This window comes from Haematobia irritans, chromosome 4, assembly GCF_050003625.1.
Source record: "Haematobia irritans isolate KBUSLIRL chromosome 4, ASM5000362v1, whole genome shotgun sequence".
NCBI classification, from domain to species: Eukaryota; Metazoa; Arthropoda; class Insecta; order Diptera; family Muscidae; genus Haematobia; species Haematobia irritans.
Window position 1 is genome coordinate 11,101,882 of NC_134400.1, and position 25,341 is coordinate 11,127,222.

The 25,341-nt window shown below is 30.5% G+C and overlaps 2 protein-coding genes across 2 annotated transcripts; one reads left to right on the top strand and one right to left on the bottom strand.

Annotated features, from left to right (window-relative positions):
* The first annotated feature begins 9,216 nt into the window (after positions 1–9,216).
* On the top strand, positions 9,217–9,893 carry LOC142235295 (uncharacterized). The gene is made up of 3 exons (XM_075306546.1): positions 9,217–9,441; positions 9,508–9,678; positions 9,744–9,893. Exons 1-3 carry the CDS (start codon positions 9,217–9,219, stop codon positions 9,891–9,893), a joined length of 546 nt encoding a protein of 181 aa, XP_075162661.1.
* A 9,248-nt stretch (positions 9,894–19,141) lies between these two features.
* LOC142235296 (uncharacterized) lies at positions 19,142–24,952 on the bottom strand. Its single transcript, XM_075306547.1, has 4 exons — positions 24,725–24,952; positions 24,490–24,660; positions 24,310–24,430; positions 19,142–19,248 (listed from the first exon to the last, which is right to left on the bottom strand). Exons 1-4 carry the CDS (start codon positions 24,950–24,952, stop codon positions 19,142–19,144), a joined length of 627 nt encoding a protein of 208 aa, XP_075162662.1.
* Between the last annotated feature and the right edge of the window lie 389 nt (positions 24,953–25,341).

The following is a 25,341-nucleotide window of genomic DNA, read 5'->3' on the forward strand; positions in this document are numbered from 1 at the left end:
CAGGGTATAAAAAGAATATTTTGCTCTATGAGGTGATCATATTCCTTCTCTGGGTGTGTATGGGTATTTCAAGATGAGCAGTGTGGCTAGAATTTTTCTGGCTTTTGTCCCCAAATTGGGACGCAAAAAATCCCCAACTTAAATTAAAATGCCACCAACAGATTTTTAAAAAGTTTTTATCAAGAAAATAAACAATAATTTAAATATAAAAAAAAAAATATAAAATTAGGACGATTTCGTCCCCAAAAATCGGCAATTTAAATTCAAAATCCTCACAAATATCCCCAGTAATTATTTTACAAGTTTTTATAAAAAAAGTAAAGCAAGAGAATCTGTGGTAGAATACCAATATTTAAAATATCTATAAAATGTTTTGTCATACCAGCTTACGAGCTGCAATAAGATTAAAATTTCGAAACACATACCAGGAAATCGGCGATCCTCAAATCAAAAGCTCAAGAAATTGAAACGGGAGTTCTATTATCATGTATTTATGAACGAAAATTTACTTCTAAAAGTTCTACCAGTTTCATCATTTCTATATTCATATTATCCAAATCAGTGTGGAACACTGATGAGATGGAACATTTAGGACCGAGTTCTCACGAAATTATTTCGAAATAGCATGAAAATCATACTGAGTAAAATTATAAATTAGCCCCCAAAGTAAAAATCTGTCCGCTTCCAGCCCTAAATGCTCTGAAACAATTTCGAATAAATCCCCACCAAAATCACCAAATTTATGGAAATTTCCCACAAAATCCTCACGACCCCAAGTCAGAATTTACGTTCCCATCTTAATCATTTCTATATTTATGGGATATATTGTCCAAACAGTGAGGAACACTTATGAGAGGGAACATTTAGGCCCCAGTCCTCATGAAATAATTTCACAATAGCAGGAAAATTACTTAATCATAATGAGTAGCTTATAAATTAGCCCCTAAGATAAAGCATGTATCCGCTTCTGCCCCTAAATGCTCTGAACCGATTTCGAATAAATTCCCACCAAAATCCCAAAATTTATGGAAATTCGCCACAAAATCCCAACATATCCAACTCAGAAATTTAGTTCACATCCACGAAAAAAGATCCTCAATTTCAGGAGAAATCCCCAATAATGGCAACACTGAAAATGAGCTGAATCCAAATAAAAACAAGTATATACGGCCGTAAGTTCGGCCAGGCCGAATCTTATGTACCCTCCACCATGGATTGCGTAGGAACTTCTACTAAAGGCTGTCATCCACAATCGAATTACTTGGGTTGCGATAACACTTGCCGATGGCAAGGTATCGTAAAACTTTTTAACGCTGTCTTCTAAATTGTAAGTTAGCCCATACGGGGTATATATTAAACAAAACAAGTATATACAGCAGTAAGTTCGGCCGGGCCGAATCTTAAATACCCACCACCATTAACCAAATATTAGGGTTTCCTTTGAAATGTCAGGAGGGCTTGAGGACTTGAGGACACTTCCCGAAGATAAATTTTAGGATTTCACCTATGAGGACTATATCAGATTCTGGATTTATAAGAACCATTTTTGTTCGAGTTTTAGAGGAATCGTTAACATCTCTTGTAAGTGTGCAAGAAAATTATAAAATAACGTCTTGATTTGAAATCTTAAATCTGTAGAAGTAAATTTTACATTGAGTTTCAAGCAATTTTCGTGATCAGTGCGCCTTCTACACCCTCAAGAAGTGAAGTCGGTCTATATGGAGGCATTACCAAATGGACCGATAAAAACTTAATCCGATACACGTTTTTGTGAGCCTAAAATACCAGAATATTTACAATTTCAGGCAAATCAGATAAAAGCTACGGTTTCTAGAAACCCAAGGAGTTAAATCGGGAGATCGTTCTTATGGGGGCTATACTAAAATATGGACCGATACTCACCGTTTTCGGCACACCTCTTTATGAGCAGAAAATACCTCTAGATTTCCAATTTCAGGCAAATAGGATAAAAACTTCGGATTCTAGAAGATCAAGAAGTAAAATCGGGAAATCGGTCTATATGGGGGCTATACCAAAATATGGACCGATACTCACCATTTTCGGCACACCTCTTTATGGTCCTAAAATACCTCTAGATTTCCAATTTCAGACAAATTGGATAAAAGCTACGGTTTCTATAAGCCCAAGACCCCAAATCGGGACGTCTTTTTATATGGGGACCATACCAAACCATGGACCGATACTAACAATTTTTGGCACACGTATTTGTGGTCCTACAATACCTCTAGATTTCCAATTGAATATTATAATTTAAATTGAATAAAAACTGTGGTTTCTATAAGCCCAAGAAGTAAAATCGGGAGATGGGTTTATATGGGGGCTATACCAAAATATGGACCGATACTCACAAGTTTTGGCACACGTATTTGTGATCCTACAGTACCTCTAGATTTCCAATTGAATATTATAATTTAAATTGAATAAAAATTGCGGTTTCTATAAGCCCAAGAAATAAAATCGGGAGATCGGTCTGTATGGGGGCTATACCAAAACATGGACCGATACTCACCATTTTTGGCACACCTCTTTATGGTCATAAAATACCTCTAGATTTCAAATTTCAGGCAAATTGAATAAAAACTACGATTTCTATAAGCCCAAGACCCCAAATCGGGAGGTCTGTTTATATGGGGACTATATCAAAACCTGGACCGATATAGCCCATCTTCGAACTTGACCTGCCTGCAGACAAAAGACGAGTTGGTGCAAAATTTCAGCACGATTGCTTCATTATTGAAGACTGTAGAGTGATTACAACAGACAGACAGACAGACAGACGGACATCGTTATATCGTCTTAGAATTTCTCCCTGATCAAGAATATATATACTTTATATAGTCGGAAATCGATATTTCGATGTGTTACAAACGGAATGACAAACTTATTATACCCCCGTCACCATTCTATGGTGGTGGGTATAAAAAGGCCGATTAAATACGTATATAATCTAGTTTGACAAAATTTTCTATAGAAATAAAATTTTGACAAAATTTTCTATAGAAATGAAACCTTGACAAAATTTTCTATAGAAATAAAATTTTGACAAAATTTTCTATAGAAATAAAAACTTGAAAAAATTTTCTATAGAAATAAAATGTTGACAAAATTTTCTATGGAAGTAAAATGTTGACAAAATTTTCTATAGCAATACAATTTTGACAAAAATTTCTATAGAAATAAAATGTTGACAAAATTTTCTATAGAAATAAAATTTTGACAAACATTTCTATAGAAATAAACTTTTGACAAAACTTTCTATAGAAATGAAATTTTAACAAAACTTTCTATAGTAATAAAATTTGACAAAATTTTCTATGGAAATAAAGTTTAGGTAGATTACAAAATTTTCTATAGAAATAAAATTTTGACAAAGTTTTCTATGGAAATAAAATTTTGACAAACATTTGTATAGAAATAAACTTTTGACAAAACTTTCTATAGAAATGAAATTTTGACAAAACTTTCTATAGTTATAAAATTTGACAAAATTTTCTATGGAAATAAAGTTTTGATAGATTATTTTTGGCGATATGGACCAATTTTTGTGTAATAAGTCATCGGCTATATATAACTAAAGACCGATATGGACCAATTTTTACATGGCTGTTAGAGGCCATATATTGACAAAATGTACCAAATTTCAACCGTATCGGATGACTTTTGCTCCTCCAAGAGGTTCCGGACGTCAAATCTGGGGACGGTTTATATGGGAACTATATATAATTATGGACCGATATGGACCAATTTTTGCATGGTTGTTAGAGACCATATACTAACACCATGTACCAAATTTCAACTGGATCGGATGAATTTTGCTCTTCCAAGAGGCTCCGGAGTTCAAATCTGGGGATCGGTTTATATGGGGGCTATATATAATTATGGACCGATATGGATCAATTTTTGCATGGTTATGAGAGGCCGTAAACTAACATCAGGTACCAAATTTCAACCGGATCGGATGAATTTTGCCCCTCCAAAAGGCTCCGGAGGTCAAATCTGGGGATCGGTTTATATGGGGGCTATATATAATTATGGACCGATATGGACCAATTTTTGCATGGTTGTTAGAGACCATATACTAACACCATGTACCAAATTTCAACTGGATCGGATGAATTTTGCTCTTCCAAGAGGCTCCGGAGTTCAAATCTGGGGATCGGTTTATATGGGGGCTATATATAATTATGGACCGATATGGATCAATTTTTGCATGGTTATGAGAGGCCGTAAACTAACATCAGGTACCAAATTTCAACCGGATCGGATGAATTTTGCCCCTCCAAAAGTCTCCGGAGGTCAAATCTGGGGATCGGTTTATATGGGGCCTATATATAATTATGGACCGATATGGATCAATTTTTGCATGGTTGTTAGAGACCGTATACTAAGACCACGTACCAAATTTCAACCGGATCGGATGAATTTTGCTGCTCCGGGAGGCTCCCCAAGCCAAATTTGGGGATCGGTTTATATGGGGGCTATACTTAAACGTGGTCCGATATGGCCCATTTTCAATACCATCCGACCTACATCAATAACAACTACTTGTGCCAAGTTTTAAGTCGATAGCTTGTTTCGTTCGGAAGTTAGCGTGATTTCCACAGACGGACGGACAGCCGGACAGCCGGGCAGACGGACGGACGGACAGACGGACAGACGGACAGACGGACAGACGGACGGACGGACATGCTTAGATCGACTCAGAATTTCACCACGACCCAGAATATATATACTTTATGGGGTCTTAGAGCAATATTTCGATGTGTTACAAACGGAATGACAAAGTTAATATACCCCCATACTATGGTGGAGGGTATAAAAATTGCACACAGACAAAGCACTTCCACGCAAATTATCCCCCGTTTTTACGGAAAAACTGGACCTGCAATGTAAATTTACACCGTCAATTACAAACCCATGTTAAAGTCACTGGTCGCTTTCATACGTTTTGACCAGAACTGGGGCTGGTCCATACATAGCAGCGACTAGTCTTGTGGCGGTTCTAGGGTTGATCTATTTCCCATAAGGTTGTTTTTTTTTTCAATACATTGTAATTGCTTGTTATCACCATAAAGTAATGGCCTTTTAGTTAATTTGTTCTAAATATTTGTTTTATTTTTAAATTTCAGATACTCATAACTATAACGTAGGTAAGTTTTATTTGATGGAAATTTCGATAAGAGTTTTGCTGTTTCTTTTAATGCAGTGCACAACTTTGTGGCAGCAAATATATCTAAAAATATAAATTGTCACTTTTATCAAAGTCGAATTGTCACAATCGTTTTCCTTGCCACTGCACTAAATGCTTCTCGACCATCATCAACGAATTTGAAAATTTTGCTAGCATAAATGAGACCATCAAGGAGAAGTAGAAGGACTCTAATAAAATGTATATATAACCCTAACATGGCAACATTTTTCTAAAGTGCTATAAATTCATCATGTGTGCAATGTTGCATCACCACCAAAAATAACAAAATTTGCAGCGAAAGCAAAAAAAAAAAAAAACAAAAACAGAATAAAATGCAACGTAGCAAAAGTAAAATAAAAAAAGAAAATTTCTTCAACCTAAGCTGTTGCAGGCCTATCATGTTATATAGCCTTGCATTACGTTACATATATTTCATCTTACACCCCCTTTAACAAATTTTTCAACTTCCCACGGACGGATGGTTTGTTCAACATAAAGAAGTGGCATGAGTTATCCAAAAAATGGTCGAGAAAACTGACGAGAATATTTGCCAGACGAGAAATGCTATAAATTGCAATTTTGTTCGCTAGCCCAAACGGCCCCATCAACCTCGGGTCCTTCGCTTTGTTTTTGTCTGTTGTCAATGTTGTTGTTGTTGTTGTTGTTGTTGTTGCTGTTCTCCTGTCTTGCTTGTTTGTTGCAATCAAGCATTCATTTTGGTCAAACTTTTTTTCGTTTACTTTGGTTTGGTTGTTTGTAAACATTTATGATAAGAATTGCAATAAATTTATTTGATGCAACTAAGGCAAGGAGGTGGAGTATGATAAATTTTGAAGAGTTTGAAATAGGACTGTGCAATCCCTATGGTGCATTTAAAAGCCTCTGTGGAACAATTGTGTTAGCATGTCTATGTAGCATTCAAAGGGTCATGTGTTCTATCCCATATACATATCGGTGTATATAAGATATATTCCCATGTAAGCATATTTTCAAATCAGACTTTATGGAGAGTTTCTAAAAAATGGTATTCGCAACAAAGGTGTCATTCTAATTTGAGCAAAATGACACAAAACGAAATATATATTTTTTTATTAATTTACTTTTCATACCCTTCACCATAGTAACACATCGAAATATTGCTCGAAGACCCCATAAGGTATATATATTCTGGGTCGTGGTGAAATTCTGAGTCGATCTGAGCATGTCCGTCCGTCCGTCTGTTGAAATCACTCTAACTTCCGAACGAAACAAGCTATCGACTTGAAACTTGGCACAAGTAGTTGTTATTGATGTAGGTCGGATGGTATTGCAAATGGGCCAAATCGGTCCACTTTTACGTATAGCCCTCATATAAACGTACCCCCAAATTTGCAGACCCTCTAAGAAAAGAAAATTTCATCCGATCCGGCTGAAATTTGGTACATGGTGTTAGTATATGGTCTCTAACAACCATGCAAAAATTTGTCCACATCGGTCCATAATTATATATAGCCCCCATATAAACCGATCCCCCGATTTGGCTTGCGAGGCCTCTAAGAGAAGCAAATTTCATCCGATCCGGCTGAAATTTGGTACATCGCGTTAGTATATGGTCTCTAACAACCATGCAAAAATTGGTCTACATCGGTCCATAATTATATATAGCCCCAATATAAACCGATTCCCCGATTTGGCTTGCGAGGCCTCTAAGAGAAGCAAATTTCATCCGATCCGGCTGAAATTTGGCATATGGTGTTAGTATATGGTCTCTAACTACCATGCAAAAAATTGGTCCATATAGGTCTATAATTATATATAGCCCCCATATAAACCGATCCCCCGATGTGGCTTGCGAGGCCGCTAAGAGAAGCAAATTTCATCCGATCCAGCTGAAATTTGATACATGGTGTTAGTATATGGTATCTAACAACCATGCAAAAATTGGTCCACATCGGTCCATAATTATATATAGCCCCTATATAAACCGATAACCAGATTTGACCTCCGGAGCCTCTTGGAAGACCAAAATTCATCTGATTCAGTTGAAATTTGGAACGTGGTGTTAATATATGGCCTCAAATACCCATGCAAAAATTGGTCGAAATCGGGCAATAATTATATATAGGCTCCATTTAAACCGATCCCCAGATTTGCCTTGCGGAACCTCTAAGAAAAGCAAATTTCATCCGATCCGGTTGAAATTTGGCACATGGTGGTAGTATATGGTCTCTAACAACCATGCAAAAGGTGGTCCACATCGGCCCATAATTATATATAGCCCCCATATAAACCGATCCCCAGATTAGGCTTGCGGAGCCTCTAAAAGGAGCAAATTTCGTCCGATCCGGCTGAAATTTGGTACAAGGTGTCCGCATATGATCTCTTACAACCATGCAAAAGGTGGTCCACATCGGCCCATAATTATATATAGCCCCTATATAAACCGATCCCCAGATTTGGCTTGCGGAGCCTCTAAGAGATCCGGCTGAAATTTGGTACAAGGTGTCCGCATATGATCTCTAACAACCATGCGAAAATTGGTCCACATCGATCCATAATTATATATAGCCCCATATTAACCGATTACGAGATTTGACCTCCGGAGCCTCTTGGAAGACCAAAATTCATCTGATTCAGTTGAAATTTGGTAAGTGGTGTTAATATAACCTTAAACACCCATGCAAAAATTGTTTGAAATCGGTCCATAATTATGTATAGCCCCCATATAAACCGATCCCCAGATTTGGTTGTGGAGCCTCTTGAAGGAGGCAAATATATTGTCGTTAACAACCATGCCTAACTAGGTCCATATCGGTCTATAGTTATATATAAATCGATCCCCAATCACACAAAAATTATTTGTAAACTTACCTGTACATAACTTTTTTGTCTAATATATACCACGTATGGACAAACTCACAATTTAGAAAACGATGTTAAGAAGTTTTTACCTTTAAATGCACAAGATCACCGATTCCTCCGAAAAAAATATAAAATATGCAAAATGGTAAAAAAAATGGTATTTACAAATAAACAATTTAATTGTAATAGATAATAGAGAATAGAGATATTTTTACACTACACAGTTTTTTTTTACCAACATTACTCTCATTTATGGTAAATATTATTTAACTTCCAATCTGCAGTTTTTTGAATTTTTGGTTAAAATTTGATTTTCAATTTTGACTGCAGATTACTCAGAAGTACTAAAAATATTTTTAGTAATAGCGTTATGATGTTGTAAATGCAACAAATTTGATTTCATAGAATTCGGCCAACGTTTTAAGACGTAAGAATTTTTCTGGTTGTATATTAAAAGATACAGTGTGCATTTAAGGGTTAAGATACCACTACCCAAGTAATTCGATTGTGGATGACAGTTTTTCGTAGAAGTTTCTACGCAATCCATTTTGGAGGGTACATAAGATTCGACCTGGCCGAGCTTACGGTCGAATATAATTGTTTAGTTTAATATATACCACGTATGGACTACCTTGCAATTTAGAAGACGGTGTTAGGTAGTCTTAAGATACCTTGCCATCGACAAGTGTTACCGCAACCCAAGTAATTCGATTGTGGATGACTGTCTTTAGTAGAAGTTTCTACGCAATCCATGGTGGAGGGTACATAAAATTCGGCCTGGCCGAACTTACGGCCGTATATACTTGCTTTTAGTTAATTTTTGCATTTCTTAAATAGTAGTTGAAAATCCAAAAATATCAGAAAAGTATTATTTAATTTATTGAATATCAAATATCTTTTTTTTTAGCCCAATAGCGTTCGTCTTAGCCAATTTTCTGTTTTCACCTTGGGCTCCTAACATTTTATTGGTGACTACGAAAAATACATTAATTTTATTTAAGTCAAATCCATGCATTATTGAAAAGATGCCATGCATTAAGGGGTGACTTGGAAAGGAAACAATTAAGTATAATTAAATGGCATGATTTTCAAGCACCTAATTGCCGTAACGAATGACTATATAGAGATATATCCAATAATTCCATCAATCATCTTATTCAAATATGGAGTGGCTACGAATAGAGTTCCTACATATACTGAGTATTGCATATCTGTCATATCCTATAATAGGCGTCAAACGAGCATCGGTAGTAATAACCGATATAAAATGTGAAAATTTCGACCACACCTATTTTAAAATCAAAAATTGTTCATTGGCAGGCGATTCGGGAAATACAAGAGTCATAAATGGTTGTATACAACCATTGAAAACTACTGACAATATATGGGTATGAAAGTAATTCAATTCAAGCAAAATAAAAATTCATTTTTAAAAAATCTATTCTCTCATGTAGATCAAACTAGTGTTAATGAGAAAAGTAAGAAAAAGCTATCAACCGTTTTTCTTAGAAACAACAGTGAATTTTTGTGGTTTTCTAAAAGATCATAAGCATCAAATACCTTGGGGTATTATATATGACAGGATAACCGTGTACACCAATATAAATCACTCTTGTCCCTACAATGTAAATATGTGAAATATTTAAACTTAATTTAAATTATTGGTACCCTATTTTCTATTTTCCAATAGCATGATATGATTCTAAAAGATTTCAAAATTAATACAGATGATTTTGCTTTTGTACCCCTACCCAATGGGCAATATACTTTTGTAATGAAAGTGCTCGATGGAAAAATACTTAAATTGAAAGTGCAGTTTTATTTTCAAAAGACCATATGAATTTTTGAACTAGTTTTGTAATTTATCTATATATAAGCAAAACATTTTGGGTATACTGAAACTAAAAAATCTCTCCAATATTTTGGAAAATTAAACTAAATTGCAATGTTCGATAAGTATCTTGCATCGTGACCTGATAAAACACCCTCCACCATAGAATGGAGGAGGGCGGAGGGCGGAGGGCGGTGGGCGGAGGGCGGAGGGTGTTTCGACAAAATTTTCTATAGAAATAAAATTTTAACTAAGTTTTCTATAAAAAATAATTTACAAAATTTTCTATAGAAATAAAATGTTGACAAAATTTTCTATAGAAATAAAATTTTTGACAACATTTTCTACAGAAGTTAAATTTTAGCCAAAATTTTTAAAGAAAATAAGTTTTAATCAAATATAGAAATATATAAACAAAATATGAAAAATTTTTCTATAGAAACAAAATTTTGACAAAATTTTCTATAAAAAAAACACTTTGACAAATAGAAATTCTATAGAAAAATTTTATCAAAATGTTTCTATTGATGAAACACCCTCCACCATTGGATGGCGGAGGATGTTTCGACAAAATTTTCTATAAAAATAAAATTTTAACTAAGTTTTCTATAAAAATAAATTTTTAACAAAATTTTCTATAGAAATGAAGTGTTGACAAAATTTTGTATAGAAATGAAATTTTTATAAATTTTCTATACAAATAAAATTTTGACAAAATTTCCATAGAAATAAAATTTTCACAAATATATTTTCAACAACATTTGCTATAGAAATAAAATTTTGACAAAATTTTCTATAAAAAAAAAAACAATTTGACAAAAATTTCTATACAAAAATTTTGTAAAAATTTTTCTATTGATGAAACACCACCATCCTATGGTGGAGGGTGTTTCGACAAAATTTTCTATAGAAATAGAATTTTAACTAAGTTTTCTATAAAAATAAATTTTTGACAAAATTTTCTATAGAAATAAAATTTTCACAAAATTGTCTATAGAAATAAAATTTTGACAAAATTTTCTTTAGAAATAAATTTTCGACAAAATTTTCTATAGAAATAAAATTTTCACAAAATTTTCAATAGAAATAAAGTGTTGACAAAATTTTCTTTAGAAATAAAATTTTAACAAAAGTTTCTATAGAAATAAAATTTTAACAAAATTTTAAAAATTTTTCTATAAAAATAAAATGTTAACAAAATTTTCTATAGAAATAAAATTTTGACAAAATTTTCTTTAGAAATAAAATTTTGACAAAATTTTCTTTAGAAATAAAATTTTAACAAAAGTTTCTATAGAAATAAAATTTTGACAAAATGTTCTTTAAAAATACAATTTTGACAAAATTTTCTATAAAAATAAAATTTTGACAAAATTTTCTATAAAACAATTTTTTGACAAAATTTTCTATAGAAATAAAATTTTGACAAAATTTACTATAGAAAAAAAAAAATTTCGACAAAAACTTTTTATACGAAATAAAATTTAACAAAATTTTATATAGATATAAAATTTGGACAAAATTTTCTATAGAAATAAAATGTTGACAAAATTTCCTTTAGAAATAAAATTTTAACAAAAGTTTCTATAGAAATAAAATTTTAACAAATTTTTCTATAAAACAAAATGTTGACAAATTTTTTTTATAAAATAGAATGTTGACAAACTTTGGTATAGAAAAAAATATTTTGACAAAGTCACTATAGAAAAAAATTTTGACAAAATTTTCTGTAGAAATAAAATTTTATATTTCATGTTAGCCTGATAATGAAACAGGCAATTGATAAAATTGATAAAATTTTGACAACATTTTCTATAGAGATAAAATGTTGACAAAAATTTTCTGCAGAAATAAATTTTCGACAAAATTTTCTATAGAAATAACATTTTAACAAAATTTTCTATAGAAATAAAGTGCTGACAAAATTTTCTATAGAAATAAAATTTTGACGCAATTTTCTTTAGAAATAAAATTTTGACAAAATTTTCTTTTAAAATAAAATTTTAACAAAATTTTCTATAAAAATAAAATTTTGACAAAATTTTCTATAGAAATAAAATCTTGATAAAATTTTCTATAAAAATAAAATTTTGATAAAATTTTCTATAGAAGTAAAATGTTGTCAAAATTTTTTATGGAAGTAATATTTTTACAAAATTTTCTATAGAAAAAAATTTTGACAAAATTTTCTATAGAAAAAAAAAACATTTTGACAAAATTGTGTATAGAAATAAAATTTTGACAAAATTTTCTATTAAAACAAGTAAGGAAAGTCTAAAGTCGGGCGGGGCCGACTATATTATACCCTGCACCACTTTGTAGATCTAAATTTTCGATACCATATCACATCCGTCAAATGTGTTGGGTGGTATATATAAAGGTTTGTCCCAAATACATACATTTAAATATCACTCGATTTGGACAGAATTTGATAGACTTCTACAAAATCTATAGACTCAAAATTTAAGCTGGCTAATGTACTAGGGTGGAACACAATTTTAGTAAAAAATGTGGGAAACATTTAAATCTGAAGCAATTTTATTGAAACTTCGCAAAAGTTTATTTATGATTTATCGCTCGATATATATGTATTAGAAGTTTAGGAAAATTAGAGTCATTTTTACAACTTTTCGACTAAGCAGTGGCGATTTTACAAGGAAAATGTTGGTATTTTGACCATTTTTGTCGAAATCAGAATAACATATATATGGGAGCTATATCTAAATCTGAACCGATTTCAATCAAATTTGGCACACATGACTATATTATTAATTGTACTCCTAGTGCAAAATTTCAACCAAATTGGGCCAAGAATCTGGCTTTTGGGGCCATATAAGTCCATATCGGGCGAAAGATATATATTATTAATTGTACTCCTAGTGCAAAATTTCAACCAAATTGGGCCAAAACTCTGGCTTCTGGGGCCATATAAGTCCATATCGGGCGAAAAATATATATGGAAGCTATATCTAAATCTGAACCGATTTCAATCAAATTTGGCACACAGGACTATACTACCAATTGTACTCCTTGTGCAAAATTTCAAGCTAATCGGGATAAAACTCTGGCCTCTGGGTCCATATAAGTGCATATCGGGCGAAAGATATATATGGGAGCTATATCTAAATCTGAATCGATTTCAACCAAATTGGGCCAAAACTCTGGCTTTTAGGACCATATTAGTCCATATCGGGCGAAAGAACCGATTTAAATCAAATTTTGCACACTTGACTATACTACTAATTGTACTCCTAGTGCAAAATTTCAACCAAATTCGGCCAAAAATCTGGCTTTTGGGGCCATATAAGTCCATATCGGGAGCTATATCTAAATCTGAACCGATTTCAATCAAATTTTGCACACTTGACTATACGACTAAATGTTATGCTTGTACAAAATTTCAAGCAAATCGGTATAAAACTCTGGCCGCTGGGTCCATATTAGTGCATATCGGGCGAAAGATATATATGGGAGCTATATCTAAATCTGAACCGTTGACTTCCAAAATCAATAGAGTTCTATTCTGATCCAAAGTAGGAACATGTGCCAAATTTGAAGGATTGGACTTAAATTGCGACCTAGACTTTGATCACAAAAATGTGTTCACAGACGGACAGACGGACATGGTAATATCGACTCAGGGACCCACCCTGAGCATTATTGCCAAAGACAACATGTATCTATCTCGTCTCCTTCTGGGTGTTACAAACATATGCACTAACTTATAATACCCTGTTCCACAGTGTGGCACAGGGTATAAAGACCATATAAATTTTTGAACTAGTTTTGTAATTTATCCATATATAAGCAAAACATTTTGGGTATACTGAAACAAAAAAATCTCTCCAATATTTTGGAAAATTAAACTAAATTGCAATGTTCGATAAGTATCTTGCATCGTGGCCTGATGAAACACCCTCCACCATAGAATGGCGGAGGGCGGAGGGTGTTTCGACAAGATTTTCTGTAGAAATAAAATTTTAACAAAGTTTTCTATAAAAAAAAATTTACAAAATTTTCTATAGAAATCAAATGTTGGTAAAATTTTCTATAGAAATAAAATTTTGACAACATTTTCTACAGAAGTTAAATTTTAGCCAAAATTTTTAAAGAAAATAAGTTTTAATCAAGTATAGAAATATATAAACAAAATATGACAAATTTTTCTATAGAAACAAAATTTTGACAAAATTTTCTATAAAAAAAAACAATTTGACAAATAGAAATTCTATAGAAAAATTTTATCAAAATTTTTCTATTGATGAAACACCCTCCACCATTGGATGGCGGAGGGTGTTTCGACAAAATTTTCTATAAAAATAAAATTTTAACTAAGTTTTCTATAAAAATAAATTTTTAACAAAATTTTCTATAGAAATGAAGTGTTGACAAAATTTTGTATAGAAATGAAATTTTTATAAATTTTCTATACAAATAAAATTTTGACAAAATTTCCATAGAAATAAAATTTTCACAAATATATTTTCAACAACATTTTCTATAGAAATAAAATTTTGACAAAATTTTCTATAAAAAAAAAACAATTTGACAAAAATTTCTATACAAAAATTTTGTCAAAATTTTTCTATTGATGAAACACCACCATCCTATGGTGGAGGGTGTTTCGACAAAATTTTCTATAGAAATAGAATTTTAACTAAGTTTTCTATAAAAATAAATTTTTGACAAAATTTTCACAAAATTGTCTATAGAAATAAAATTTTGACAAAATTTTCTTTAGAAATAAATTTTCGACAAAATTTTCTATAGAAATAAAATTTTCACAAAATTTTCTATAGAAATAAAGTGTTGACAAAATTTTCTTTAGAAATAAAATTTTAACACAAGTTTCTATAGAAATAAAATTTTAACAAAATTTTAAAAATGTTAACAAAATTTTCTATGGAAATAAAATTTTGACAAAATTTTCTTTAGAAATAAAATTTTGACAAAATTTTCTTTAGAAATAAAATTTTAACAAAAGTTTCTATAGAAACAAAATTTTGACAAAATGTTTTATAAAAATACAATTTTGACAAACTTTTCTATAAAAATAAAATTTTGACAAAATTTTCTATAAAACAATTTTTTTGGCAAAATTTTCTATAGAAATAAAATTTTGACAAAATTTACTATAGAAAAAAATTTCGACAAAAACTTTTTATACGAAATAAAATTTAACAAAATTTTCTATAGATATAAAATTTGGACAAAATTTTCTATAGAAATAAAATGTTGACAAAATTTCCTTTAGAAATAAAATTTTAACAAAAGTTTCTACAGAAATAAAATTTTAACAAATTTTTCTATAAAACAAAATGTTGACAAATTTTTTTATAAAATAGAATGTTGACAAACTTTTGTATAGAAAAAAATATTTTGACAAAGTCACTATAGAAAAAAATTTTGACAAAATTTTCTATAGAAATAAAATTTTGACAACATTTTCTATAGAGATAAAATGTTGACAAAAATTTTCTGCAGAAATAATTTTCGACAAAATTTTCTATAGAAATAACATTTTAACAAAATTTTCTATAGAAATAAAGTGCTGACAAAATTTTCTATAGAAATAAAATTTTGACGCAATTTTCTTTAGAAATAAAATTTTGACAAAATTTTCTTTTAAAATAAAATTTTAACAAAATTTTCTATAAAAATAAAATTTTGACAAAATTTTCTATAGAAATAAAATCTTGATAAAATTTTCTATCAAAATAACATTTTGATAAAATTTTCTATAGAAGTAAAATGTTGTCAAAATTTTTTATGGAAGTAATATTTTTACAAAATTTTCTATAGAAAAAAATTTTGACAAAATTTTCTATAGAAAAAAAAACATTTTGACAAAATTGTGTATAGAAATAAAATTTTGGCAAAATTTTCTATAAAAACAAGTAAGGAAAGTCTAAAGTCGGGCGGGGCCGACTATATTATACCCTGCACCACCTTGTAGATCTAAATTTTCGATACCATACCACATCCGTCAAATGTGTAGGGGGCTATATATAAAGGTTTGTCCCAAATACATACATTTAAATATCACTCGCTCTGGACATATTTTGATAGACTTCTACAAAATCTATAGACTCAAAATTTAAGTAGGCTAATGCACTAGGGTGGAACATAATGTTAGTAAAAAATATGGGAAACATTTTAATCTGAAGCAATTTTAAGGAAACTTCGCAAAAGTTTATTTATGATTTATCGCTCGATATATATGTATTAGAAGTTTAGGAAATTTAGAGTCATTTTTACAACTTTTCGACTAAGCAGTGGCGATTTTACAAGGAAAATGTTAGTATTTTGACCATTTTTGTCGAAATCAGAAAAACATATATATGGGAGCTATATCTAAATCTGAACCGATTTCAACCAAATTTGGCACGCATAGTAACAATGCTAATTCTACTCCCTGTGTAAAATTTCAACTAAATCGGAGTTAAAAATTGGCCTCTGTGGTCATATGAGTGTAAATCGGGCGAAAGCTATATATGGGAGATATATCTAAATCTGAACCGATTTCAACCAAATTTGGCACGCATAGCAACAATGCTAATTCTACTCTCTGTGCAAAATTTCAACTAAATCGGAGCAAAAAATTGGCCTCTGTGGTCTTATGAGTGTAAATCGGCCGAAAGCTATATATTGGAGCTATATCTAAATCTGAACCGATTTCAACCAAATTTGGCACGCATAGCTACAATGCTAATTCTACTCCCTGTGCAAAATTTCAATTAAATCGGAGCAAAAAATTGGCCTCTGTGGTCATATGAGTGTAAATCGGGCGAAAGCTATATATGGGAGCTATATATAAATCTGAACCGATTTCAACCAAATTTGGCACGCATGACTACAATGCTAATTCTACTCCCTGTGCAAAATTTCAACCAAATTGGGGTAAAACTCTGGCTTCTGGGACCGTATTAGTCCATATCGGGCGAAAGATATATATGGGAGCTATATCTAAATCTGAACCGATTTCAATAAAATTTGGCACACTTGACTATAGTGCTAGTTGTTCTGCTTGTGCAAAATCTTAAGCAAATTAGAGGAAAACTCTGGCTTCTGAGGCCATATAAGTCCATATCGGGCGAAATATATATATGGGAGCTATATCTAAATCTGAACCGATTTCTTCCAAAATCAATACGGATCTATTCTGAGCCAAAACACATGCTTGTGCCAAATTTGAAGTCGATTGGACTAAAACTGCGACCTAGACTTTGATTACAAAATGTGTTCACGGACAGACGGACAGACGGACATGGCTATATCGACTCAGGAGCCCACCCTGAGCATATTTGCCAAAGACACCATGTGTCTATCTCGTCTCCTTCTGGGTGTTGCAAACATATGCACTATCTTATAATACCCTGTTCCACAGTGTGGAGCAGGGTATAATAAAATTTTGACAAAGTTTTCTATAAAAAAATTTTTTGACAAAATTGTCTATAGAAATAAAATTTTGACAAAATTTTCTTTAGAAATAAATTTTTGACAAAATTTTCTATAGAAATAAAATTTTCACAAAATTTTATATAGAAATAAAATTTTGACAAAATTTTCTATATATATATAAATTTTCTATAGAAATGAAATTTCGACAAAAACTTTTTATACAAAATAAAATTTGACAAAATTTTCTATAGATATAAAATTAGGACAAAATTTTCTATAGAAATAAGATTTGGACAAATGTTTGTATAAAAATAAAATTTTGACAAATTTTTCAAAAAAAAAAATAAAATTTTGACAAATTTTTCTATAAAATAAAATGTTGGCAAATTTTTCCATAAAATCAAATGTTGACAAAATTTTGTATAGAAATAAAATTTTGACAACATTTTCTATAGAGACAAAAGTTTGACAAAATTTTCTATAGAAATAAAATCTTGATAAAATTTTCTATAGAAGTAAACTTTTTTCAAAATTTTTGATGGAGGTAAAATTTTTACAAAATTTTCTATAGAAAAAAATTTTGACAAAATTTTCTATAGAAAAAAAATTTTGAAAAAATTTTCTATAAAAATAAAATTTTGACAAAATTTTCTATAGAAAAATTTTCTAGAAAAAAAATCTCTCCAATATTTTGGAAAATTAAACTAAATTTTAATGTTCGATAAGTATCTTGCATCGTGGCCTGATGAAACACCCTCCACCATAGGAGGGTGTTTAACCTATAGAAATAAAATTTTGTCAAAATTTTCGAAAATCGTTATTTTCACTCACCCTACGCTTATTCCCTTTTAATTTTTTGTAATAAGCACTGAACCATTCGAAATAAAATTTACGCTCTCTTGATCTTTAGGTCATTTTTCATTGTTATTTCGCACGAAAAATCTTATAAAATAAAGCCTTTAACGACTAATTAGGAAATAGAGGAAATAGAAAAGAGGAAATTTTACCGAATGCAATAAGGTTCATTAATATTTATAGGAAATTTCTGAAAGTGAGTGAGCTGCATTTTTCTTCATCTTGTCTCAGCTAAATGGGTAGTTTAAAAAACTGCAAAGATATAAAAAATATCACACTACATAGAAAAAATTGTTTGGCTTCAATCACGAAAGGAATTGTTGGATTTAATGTTTAATTAAAATTAGTTCATTCAGGAAATGTAACACAATTACAAATGGAATTGTAAAGTTAATATACCCCTTATTCTATGGTAAGAGTTATACAACCTATAACGATTTGTTTCTGTGTAATCATAGTAAAGAAACCAAATCTGCGCTAGACCAGAACAATAGGACCACCATTAATTTATCACACTCTAAAACCAATACCAACGGAGAAAAGTGATACAATGGATGAAAAGTGCAAAAGACCAGAAAGGAGATTACGGATTAAAAAGGACATGAAATCTAGGAAATAGACAACTTTTCGCAGCAGATGAAACCAGAGGGTAGAAGATTCAAGATAACTCCTGCTACGAAAGGAAATAATATAAAATACAGTGAGACAATAGGAGAAAGCAAAAACCTTAAAATAAAATCTAATGGCCGATAAGGCTTTGTCAGTATATTCTGGATCATTTTTTTGTTTGTTATTTTGCCTCTGCTTGGATACTCTCTGTACAATCGCCAACAACATCATTAGCCAGTAAAATCAACGCCTGATTGATTTCGATTTAATGTACAATTTTCCAATTATTGCCTTTACAAAACTCCCTCCCAAACAGTAATTCTTGCAATTTTCTGGTAAATCAGCAATAAACGCCAACCAAAAGATAGAGCAAAAAAAACCTACGGCCACATCTATTTTACCATAATGAGTTTTTGTGGTGGCCATGGTGCTATTACTAGAAGGTTTTGTTCTTCTTTGCCTCTAACAATTGTTGATGAACAAAAGAACTGAATTGAGCCTAATTGCGGAAGTTATATGCCAAAGTATTAGTTTTATATATTAACTTTTCCTTTTCCATTTGTTCGTTTTCCTTGTGATTTTCATTGTCTTGAGAGGTTTTGTCTTCAGCCATGTTTTCATATAGCGGTTGCTAATCAATTGTAATTGACATGAACAGATAACTGAGAAATTTAACATGAAACAAGTATATACGGCCGTAAGTTCGGCCAGGCCGAAGCCTTTGTATTGTGTCATCCACAATGGAATTACTTGGGTTGCGGTAAAACTTGCCGATCGCAAGGTATCTTAAAATTTCTTAACACCGTTTTCTAAATTGTAAGTAAGTCCATACGGGGTATATATTAAACAAAAAAACAAACAAAAAAGCCCATTAAATATAATTCAGTTTGACAAAATTTTCTATAGAAATAAAATTTTGACAAAATTTTCTTTAGAAATAAAATTTTGGTAGATTATTTTTGGAGATATGGACCAATTTTTGCATGGTTGTTAGAGACCACATACTAATACTACGTATCAACATTTTTCGGCGGTCAAATGTGGGGATCGGTTTATATGGGGGCTATATAAAGGGTGATTCTTTTGAGGTTAGGATTTCATGCATTAGTATTTGACAGATCACGTGGGATTTCAGACATGGTGTCAAAGAGAAAGATGCTCAGTATGCTTTGACATTTCATCATGAATAGACTTACGATCTGCCACAACGTCGAATTTTCAGTGAATGGGCCCTAGAAAAGTTGGCAGAAAATCCGCTTTTTTATCGACAAATTTTGTTCAGCGATGAGGCTCATTTCTGGTTGAATGGCTACGTAAATAAGCAAAATTGCCGCATTTGGAGTGAAGAGCAACCAGAAGCCGTTCAAGAACTGCCCATGCATCCCGAAAAATGCACTGTTTGGTGTGGTTTGTACGCTGGTGGAATCATTGGACCGTATTTTTTCAAAGATGCTGTTGGACGCAACGTTACGGTGAATGGCGATCGCTATCGTTCGATGCTAACAAACTTTTTGTTGCAAAAAATGGAAGAACTGAACTTGGTTGACATGTGGTTTCAACAAGATGGCGCTACATGCCACACAGCTCGCGATTCTATGGCCATTTTGAGGGAAAACTTCGGAGAACAATTCATCTCAAGAAATGGACCGGTAAGTTGGCCACCAAGATCATGCGATTTGACGCCTTTAGACTATTTTTTGTGGGGCTACGTCAAGTCTAAAGTTTACAGAAATAAGCCAGCAACTATTCCAGCTTTGGAAGACAACATTTCCGAAGAAATTCGGGCTATTCCGGCCGAAATGCTCGAAAAAGTTGCCCAAAATTGGACTTTCCGAATGGACCACCTAAGACGCAGCCGCGGTCAACATTTAAATGAAATTATCTTCAAAAAGTAAATGTCATGGACCAATCTAACGTTTCAAATAAAGAACCGATGAGATTTTGCAAATTTTATGCGTTTTTTTTTTTTTAAAGTTATCAAGCTCTTAACAAATCACCCTTTATAATAATGAACCGATATGGACCAATTTTTGCATGATTGTTAGAGACCATATAATAACACCATGTACCAAATTTCAATCGGATCGGATGAATTTTGTTCCTTGAAGAGGTCAAATCTGGGAGGTCAAATCTGGGGATCGGTTTATATGGGGGCTATATGGACCGATATCGATCAATTTTTTCATGGGGGGCTATACGCAAAAGTGGTGTGATATGGCCCATTTACAATACCATCTGACCTACATCAATAGCAACTACTTATGCCAAGTTTCAAGTCGATAGCTAGTTTCGTTCGGAAGTTAGCGTGATTTCAACAGACGGACGGACGGACATGCTTAGATCGACTCAGAATTTCACCACGACCCAGAATATATATTTTATATGGGGTCTTAGAGCAATATTTTGATGTGTTACAAACGGAATGACAAAGTTAACCCTCTAATGCCCAATCCCGCCTTTAGGCGGGCTTCGTAAAATCAGTAAGTTTTTAGTAAAACCCACCTTAAGGCAACAAAAATGGGTACAATGAAAAGAAAACTTAGTAAAATCTGTTCAAGAGGCTTTGCATCATATGCTGAATTTTACCGCATACATTTTTCTTGTTTCGTTTTCTTGCTTTTGTGTCATTAACATTGAATATTTAATCAGCTGGCAAAAAAAATTGGGCATTAGAGGGTTAATATACCCCCCATCCTATGGTGGAGGGTCAAAAAAATCAGGGTATAAAAAACTGTCTTCCATATTGGACAAAAAAAGATTAAATACCTATATAAGCCAATTCAGTTAATTATGAACCGATATGAAGCAACTTTAGATAGTCAAAATTCACCAAATTTGTCCAAATTTTATTTCTATAGAAAATTTTGTCACAATTGTATTTCTATGAAAAATTTTGTCAAAATTTTATTTCTATAGAAAATTTTGTCAAAATTTTGTTTCTTTGAAAAATTGTGTTAATATTGTATTTCTATAGAAAATTTTGTTAAAATTTTTATATCTATTAAAAATTTTTTTAAAATTTTATTTCTATGGAAAAATGTGTCAAAATTTTGTTTTCATATAAAATAATATCAACATTTTATTTCTATAGAAAATTTTACGAAAATTTTCTTTCTATAGAAATTTTTCTCAAATATTTATTTTTATAGAAAATTTTCTCAAAATTTTATTTCTATGGAAAATTTAAAAAACAACAGTAATAAAAAAAAAATTCTGTAGAAAATTTTCCTCAAAATTTTAATTCTAAAGAAGTTTTTTTTTTTTTTTAATTTTATTTCTGTAGAAAATTTTGTCAAAATTTTATTTCTAAAGAAAAATTTCTCAAAATTTTATTTCTATTGAAAAATTTGTCAAAATTTTATTTCTATAGAATTTCTTTTTTTTTAGAAAATTTTTATTCTACGGAAAATTCTGTCAAAATTTTATTTCTATTGTAAAATCTGTCAAAATTTTATTTCTATAGAAAATTTTATCAAAATTGTATTTCTATAGAAAATTTTGTCAAAATTTTATTTCTATAGAAAATTTTGTCAACAATTTATTTCTATAGAAAATTTTTTCAAAATTTTATTTCTATAAAAAATTTTGTCAAAATTTTATTTCTATGGAAAATTCTATCATAGTTTTATTTATACAGAAAATTTTGTGAGAATTTTATTTCTATAGAAAATTTTGTCAAAATTTTATTTCTATGGAAATTCTATCAAATTTTTTTATACAGAAAATTTTGTCAAAATTTTGTTTATACAGAAAATTTTGTCAAAATTTTATTTCTATAGAAAATGTTATCAAAATTGTATTTCTATAGAAAATTATGTCAAAATTTTATTTCTGTAGAAAATTTTATCAAAATTGTGTTTGTATAGAAAATTATGTCAAAATTTTATTTCTATTAGGGAGTCACTGTGGTGCAATGGTTAGCATGCCCGCCTTGCATACACAACTTCGTGGGTTCGACTCCTGCTTCAACAGAACACCAAAAAAATTTGTCAAAATTTTATTTTCATATAAAATAATATCAACATTTTATTTCTATAGAAAATTTTACGAAAATTTTCTGTCTATAGAAATTTTTCTCAAATATTTATTTCTATAGAAAATTTTGTCAAAATTTTATTTCTATGGAAAACTTAAAAAAAAAATATTCAAATTTTATTTCTATAGAAAATTTTCCTAAACAAAAATTTCTATAGAAAATTTTCCTCAAAATTTTAATTCTAAAGAATTTTTTTTTGTTAATTTTGTTTCTATAGAAAATTTTGTCAAAATTTTATTTCTAAAGAAAAATTTCTCAAAATTTTATTTCTATTGAAAAATTTGTCAAAATTTTATTTCTATAGAATTTTTTTTCTTTAGAACATTTTTATTCTACGGAAAATTCTGTCAAAATTTTATTTCTATTAGAAATTTTATCAAAATTTTAGTTCCATAGAAAATTTTATCAAAATTGTATTTCTATAGAAAATTTTGTCAAAATTTTATTTCTATAGAAAATTTTGTCAACATTTTATTTCTATAGAAAATTTTTTCAAAATTTTATTTCTATAGAAAATTTTGTCAAAATTTTATTTCTATGGAAAATTCGATCATAATTTTATTTATACAGAAAATTTTGTCAAAATTTTATTTCTATGGAAAATTCTATCAAATTTTTTTATACAGAAAATTTTGTCAAAATTTTGTTTATACAGAAAATTTTGTCAAAATTTTATTTCTATAGAAAATTTTGTCAAAATTTTATTTCTGTAGAAAATTGTATCAAAATTGTATTTCAATAGAAAATTATGTCAAAATTTTATTTCTATTAGGGAGTCACTGTGGTGCAATGATTAGCATGCCCGCTTTGCATACACAAGGTCGTGGGTTCGACTCCTGCTTCGACAGAACACCAAAAAAAATTCTGCGGTGGATTATCTCACCTTAGTAATGATGGTGACATTTCTGAGGGTGTCAAAGCTTCTCTAAGTGGTTTCACTGCAATGTGGAACACCGTTCGGACTCGGCTATAAAAAGGAGGTCTCTTGTCAGAGAGCTTAAAATGGAATCGGGCAGCACTCAGAGATAAAAGAGAATTTCACCTGATACATCGGGCTGCCACCTAACCTAACCTAACCATAGAAAATTTTATCAAAATTGAATTTCTATGGAAAATTTTGTCAAAATTGTATTTCTATAGAAAATTTTTTCAAAATTTTATTTCTATAGAAAATTTTTTCAAAATTTTATTTCAATAGAAAATTTTTTCAAAATTTTATTTCTATAGAAAATTTTTTCAAAATTCTATTTCTATAGAAAATTTTGTCAAAATTTTATTTCTATAGAACATTTTGTCAAATATTTATTTCTATAGAACATTTTTCAAAAATGTATTTCTTCAAAATTATTTAAGTCAAGTTGACCTTAGTCAAACACAATTCTAGTTCATCTAAAGATACCCACATTTAAGTCGAATCACAATCCATTACTGAGGCTCAATTATATGCCATGTATATATTTTTTATTCTTCCATTAGCATTAAATTATACTTTTTTTCAATAGAATCTTTGAAAATAAAATTCACTTTTAAATTTTAAGATCTTTTCCACAAAGAACTTCATAGCAAAAGCATATTGGCCTTTGGGCAATGGAACCAAGTTAAAGTCACCAATTACAATTTTGAAATCCTTCAATATAAGATCATGCTATAAATTAAAAATAAAAACGAAATTATTTTTTGAAAATAATATAGCTGTCTACTTACATTATAGGGACACGTATGATTCATATTCGTAAACACCAGTAATCTCTGATAAAATATGCTCCATGGAATTTGATTTTTATGATCTTTGAGAAAATCACAAAAATTCAATGTGGCTTCTACAAAATATGGTTGATAAGATTCTCTTACTTTTCTCATCATCACTATTTTTATCTTAAAAACAAAACCGTTAGTCCAATTAACAATCATATGATATTCTTTGCTCACAAATTCTTACCAAGACATTTTCTAAATTTTTCAATGGTTGAACTTGAGCATTCATCACACTATCACCATTAGCATCCTTCGACAATGTGACATTTTTCACTATAAAATAAGCTCTGTCCATACTTTCACATATAAATTTAGTTATAACCACAGATGGTTTCTTCGAGGTCACAAACAGGATGCCTGTGAATAAGCCAATTATTAGAATATAGACAAAATTGTAGTGGGACAAATTCATATTGCAAAAATAATTTGCTGCAAAAATAAACTCGATTTAGAAGACTGATGTGTTGTTTTGCTTCCAATGATGAATGAAATAAATCATGGCAGATTCATCATAATGAGTATTGTATTCGATCAAGTTATTGGAATTTTAATAGCTCTGTAATTGGTTTGTTTTCCCAAAAACGTGTAATGACCCTACAGCAATTGAAAGATAAAAATTAGGTCTTATCAACTACCAATAAAGTTAAAGTTTGGGTATGTTAAAGTTCACATAGATTTGAATCATTAAACACTAACCCCCATATTCATAAAAGTTAACATAAACTTTAAACCTACTATTACCATACAAATTCCTTCGATAAACCTACAGTAGATTATTATGAATATAGGCATAAAGGGTGA

Excerpts from the sequence above, each read along its gene's own strand:
- LOC142235296 (XM_075306547.1), bottom strand. The coding sequence starts at position 24,952 with ATGAATTTGTCCCACTACAATTTTGTCTATATTCTAATAATTGGCTTA. Across the intron at positions 24,661-24,724 it reads AAAATTTAGAAAATGTCTTG|ATAAAAATAGTGATGATGAG; the intron begins GTAAGAATTTGT and ends TTTGTTTTTAAG. Across the intron at positions 19,249-24,309 it reads AAAGATCTTAAAATTTAAAA|GCTCAATTCAGTTCTTTTGT; the intron begins GTGAATTTTATT and ends TTCCGCAATTAG.
- LOC142235295 (XM_075306546.1), top strand. The coding sequence starts at position 9,217 with ATGGAGTGGCTACGAATAGAGTTCCTACATATACTGAGTATTGCATAT. Across the intron at positions 9,442-9,507 it reads AAACTACTGACAATATATGG|ATCAAACTAGTGTTAATGAG; the intron begins GTATGAAAGTAA and ends TCTCTCATGTAG. Across the intron at positions 9,679-9,743 it reads ATCACTCTTGTCCCTACAAT|CATGATATGATTCTAAAAGA; the intron begins GTAAATATGTGA and ends ATTTTCCAATAG.